Here is a 4,941-nt window from a genome sequence, read left to right as displayed (position 1 = left end):
ACAGGGTCGCTATGAGTTGGAAACGACTCCACGGCATACAAAACATACAAAAAGTAAGAATACTTACTGAACGCATGCTGTATATCAGGAACTGGACAAAGTATGGTCTCTGTTCTCAAAATGCTCACACTTGAGACATTTGATACCTATCTATGCTTGAAATATTATCTAAGAATTTATATTTCTAATTGCCATGAGCATAGCAAGCAAAGATACTACAGAATTACTATCTGTCTTAAAAAAGGATTAAAAAACAAGGAAAAAACAATTTATCCATTTATCTCAGAGGAGGTCAAACAATTTAAAAGTATCATTTAAAAAATAAACTAAATAATTCATTTTACCAGTACTTTTGCTTTGATTAATATCAATTTAGTATCAGGAACAATATCTGAGGAGTAACAACTGCAGTGCAGAGAATTACTAACATGGCCATATCTACAGTTTGTAATTTCCAAAGACTATGCAAATAAAGTGCTTGTGGCCCATCAAGGGGACTTGAATAGCTTGTTAATAAGGTAAATAAGATGCATGGCACCCTGTGGGGGTAGGACCATGCAAATAAAGGAGTATGGAACCTTAAAGAGGGGTTTGGTCAGTTTTGCCATCCCACTAGTCTTAAAATGAGCCCCTCAAGAGCTAGAAACAGGGGACCTCTCAACCACCAAGAAAGAAGGATTAAAAGAAGAATGCATCCTTTGGATCTGGGATCTTTGCACTGAGAACCACCTAGACCAAGAAAATAGATGGATAGCTGTAACATCAGAGATGGCCAAAACAGTGGCACAGAAATGGCTGGCAGAGGCGCAGGACCAGGAGATGGGCAAGAAACAGTGTGTGTGCTTCTTGGCCCGCAAGCTCAAAAACCGAGAAAGGTAGTGCCTTTACTCAGGAGACTTGCTGATAGAGTGGGGTGACCCTGGGCACTTCTATAACACTCACTGGAGCAGGGCAGAAGCCAAGCAAGGCTGAGAAGTTATGATGACATTTCTGAACCTGTTATGTTCCGAATAAACCCCACAATTACCATGCAGTCATTGCAAGGAGTAATCAAACCCAGCAAAATAAAAAGTGGTATGGGGGTGTCGGTCTCCTTCTCCCTTATGATGTTAGAGGTCAGATGCCTCCTCTGCCACACCATTTTTATGCCAGCACAGGTGCCATTTTCAGGGCATTTTAACTTGGCAGTATTTTCCTAAATGTTATGTAAACAAAAACAGTTTATTTACATATGCTTCTTAAAATATAGTTTATAATGACATGCTATTAAACTGAAAACATTAAATCTAGCTTTGTCATTTTCAAAAAAATGTATATATAAACATGTGATTTGGGGGGAAAGTTAAATGGACTTATCATACCATTTAACATCAGCCTTTTCTAAAACCTCTCTTGGAGGTTAGTGGTGATGATTGTGTGTCAGTTCTGACTCAGTGACCCTATATAGGGTTTCTGAGGCTGTAAATCCTTACAGGAGCAGAAAGCCTCATCTTTCTACTGCAGAGCAGCTGAGGGATTCGAAGTACTGACCTTGCTACACTACCAAGGCTCCCAAACCTCTCTTAATTGGACATTTTAAAAATCAATACTTAAATTTAAATCAATACTTAAATAAGTTCCTATCTTGCTTCTCTACATTTGCTCACTCTTTCTTATTTTTAATTCCTCCACATCTTCTTCCAATATTAGCTTTGTTTTTCTGCTATCTAACAGAGAAAAGCGAAAGTGGCTTTTAAGCTATAAGAGAAACACTATTTCATGTATGTTTGTATAAAAATAGCATGGAAGGAGTATCTGACCTCTAAATTCATAAAGGGAAGAGAGAATAATTACCAGCATCAACAGCCCAAGGCTGATTGCTTTGAGATGGAGGTTAGACATACCACCATTCTCCAACCTTTTTATCAATTCTGACACACACTGTCCTTCCCATGGCACTCTCGAGTTCTCCAGGTTCAATCATTTGCTGCGATTGTCAAATAGAACTCACAAACCAGACTCAAATGTGTGGGGTTTGTTAGGGAAGCAACAGCTTACAATTCAGGATTAGGAATGACTTGGGATATAGTTCTTAGGTCAGAACAGCTTCTCAACCGTGCTGACAGGCAGGCCTCTCCCTGCCTCTCTCGCACTTAGCCTCTTAGTCCTTAGTTCTCTTAGGCTGGCCAGGCCTTTGTTTTGCTTGGGCAAGTGCCCAAGTGTACTTCACCAACCTGCTGTGGCTGCTTCTCGCTTTCTCTGCTGTTACATACTGTTTCTGTCTACTGGGTATAGGAGGTTCTTAGCGTAGGGACTCTGGATTCAAGGGATAGGCTCTGTTCCTATCTCTGCTTGGTGGTAGTGAGGTCGCCCCTATCCACCTCTGAGATGGCTCATTTTAAGCCTAAAAGGATAGCAAAATTTACTAATGCCCTCATTAGGGTCCCACACACATTATCTGCATACACCAAGAATGCCATGCAGCTTATTTGCATTATTAGCAAACTGTTCATGCCTGTTGGTGGGTTGTGAGTACCTGGTTTGGCTCCACAGGATAAGCACTCAACCTCAAGGTCAGTTTGAACCACAAGATTGGCAATTCAAACTCACCAGCCGCTCCTAGGAAACCCTCTATTGGATTGCTATGAGTCAGAACTGACTCAACTGCACTTAACAACAAGAACCCAATAATTTGGTGGCGTTACAAGACCATAGCAAGAAAGGCCATATAAAAGCCATTCACTGCACTCCAATTTGTTTTCAAAACCTTCTGAACTTCAATTAATAGATATTTGTGAGTGAATTGTATTGAATAAATACTCATTATTTAGGTATATGATGAATAACGAAAACTAAGAACATGATATGAAAAACTAAGGTGATGTATTAATGTTGTATTCTGTTGGTTTTGCAACTGTGGCATAGTAAAGAGCACTTATAAGCAATTTTTTCAAAGGTATTTTTATTGTGAAAGATAACTCAAATAATGCAGAAGGATTTGAAGCTAAGTAAAAGTTCCCTCTCCAAGACTCTCCACTACCATGCTGTTGTTGCTGTGTACTGTGGAGTTTGACTCAGAGTGACACTGTATAGGGTTTCTGAGGCTTTAAATCTTTGTGGGCATAGAAAGCCTCATCTTTGTCCCACTGGTGGGCTGGAACTTCGGACCTTGTCATTCACAGTCCCATGCTTATCCTACAGATTACTACCATGTTTTTGTTGCCGGAGAAATGACACATAAAACACAAAAGAGCAATTCAAATGACTTCTCTTCAAAGTTGCAAAGAAGGTCCAATGTGAGCACAAAAAAGCGAACACTAGTAAAGAGGTAAATACCAACAAAGAAACAAAAAGAGAAAGAAAAACTGTAAGATGCATACAGGGGGCTTCAAAAAGTTCCTGGAAAAATTCCATTATCTTTTCATTCTACTTTTGAAGTCCCCTAATATGTTTATTAAAATGAAATCATTTCACAAATGACTATAGTTGTTCCTTCCTTTTCTCCTTCCCATCAAAAGTTATCACAAGGCTTGGATTACAGAGTTAATGAGTATGCGGCACCAGGCATCCCATCCCAGATTTTTTTTGTGTGTGAATGTACCGAAATCTGTAGCCAGTGGATGGTGGAATACCGTACTTTGGTTTTCTACAACATAAACTACTTAGGACCTAGGTAATCTGTCTCTGGTTTGAAAAATCAGTAGACAATCTACATTCGATATCTTCCCTTCAATTCGATTCCTTTTAAATAAGCACTGCTAGAAATAGGTTAGAGGGCATGAGGTTTAGGAACTGGGGCCTCTGCAGGAGGCTTCTTCAGCGGAGTCCCAGTGTACTTACCATTTTTTGGCAAACTCTGGATCACCTTCACAGCCGCCTGAAATCTGGTTTCATGTACAGATGTCGTGTCCGCCATCTCCAGCTGCCAGCGCCGGCCCCGGCTCCAAGGTCTGTCGGGTGAAATCAGGCAGCAGCAGCACCAGCTTTCCCAGGAGCCTGCATGAAACTGGAACATGGAGCGCAGCCGCGGATCAACATGCCCCAAGAGGGGTGGCCGAAGAGCGCAGCTGGTCAGTTCCCTTTGCCCTGCCCTATCCAGGGCACACAGACCTAGGTCGTGGGGCTCCTTCCTCCTCCCAGGGGCGTGACTAAGGCTGAGAACCCGGTCATTGAATACAGAAAAACAACTCACCGAGAGGAAGAGCATCTCTAGCAGAAAGCAGAGTGAGTTTAGCCACCGGTGGTGTCAGAGTCTTTCTCCCACCCCGAGGACCCTGGCAGAGCAGCCACACCCCCCATCCCGGTGGGGTCCGGTTATCAGCGCCCACCCTACAGCCCCGCCCCAGAGTCACCGGAGGATGCACAAGCTGCGGCAGCCACTCTGCGTTTCTGCAAACTCCACCCACCCGCTCTGCGGCCGCTGCGTTAATGGGTCCCAGTCCTCGGGTCCATCAAGAAGAGTCCGGGAATGGAGAAAGTGGAAAACACGACTGTTCCAAGGGGTGATGTCCCCAGTTCAGCCCGCGGAGGATCCCAGCTGCTTGCTTTTTGAACTACATAGGGGAAGTCAAGGCCAGATCCACACTTCGGAGCCAGTGAGACCCACTCCACTAGCTGAGGGCACAGGGGGAATGGGGCTGGGCTCTACTTCTGGCCCCAAAGCAGTGCACATCAATTCCACTGGGCAAAACAATGACTCTGTGATCCCTAGCTCCATTCTTCTTTTAGGCTAATGTTTGAGAAAGGAAGCCCTGGTGTGGCATTGTAAGATAAGCACGGGTCTGCTAACTGCAAGGTCTGCGGTTCAAACCCACCAGTCACTCCTTGGAAACCTTATAGTCACTATGAGTCAGCACTTAACAACAACAATGGGACAGAAACAAAGGATGTAAGATTCAGGCAGACTCCATGAGAACCTTATGCCATTTAAGTTATGTGACCTAAGTCTAATTACTTGGAGTC

At 43.2% G+C, this 4,941-nt stretch overlaps 1 protein-coding gene across 1 annotated transcript in view; it reads right to left on the bottom strand.

The window, feature by feature from the left end:
- Positions 1–3,994, bottom strand: part of ACBD5 (acyl-CoA binding domain containing 5) — a 91,760-nt gene extending 87,766 nt beyond the window's left edge. Inside the window, exon 1 of the mRNA XM_006871685.1 lies at positions 3,820–3,994. Coding sequence (XP_006871747.1) covers positions 3,820–3,994 — 175 coding nt within the window. The remainder of the gene's footprint in view (positions 1–3,819) is intronic.
- Between the last annotated feature and the right edge of the window lie 947 nt (positions 3,995–4,941).

This window comes from Chrysochloris asiatica, unplaced genomic scaffold (assembly GCF_000296735.1).
Source record: "Chrysochloris asiatica unplaced genomic scaffold, ChrAsi1.0 scaffold00172, whole genome shotgun sequence".
Classification (NCBI taxonomy): Eukaryota; Metazoa; Chordata; class Mammalia; order Afrosoricida; family Chrysochloridae; genus Chrysochloris; species Chrysochloris asiatica.
Note: the sequence above shows the minus strand (reverse complement) of the source record. Positions and strands in the feature narration are given on the sequence as shown.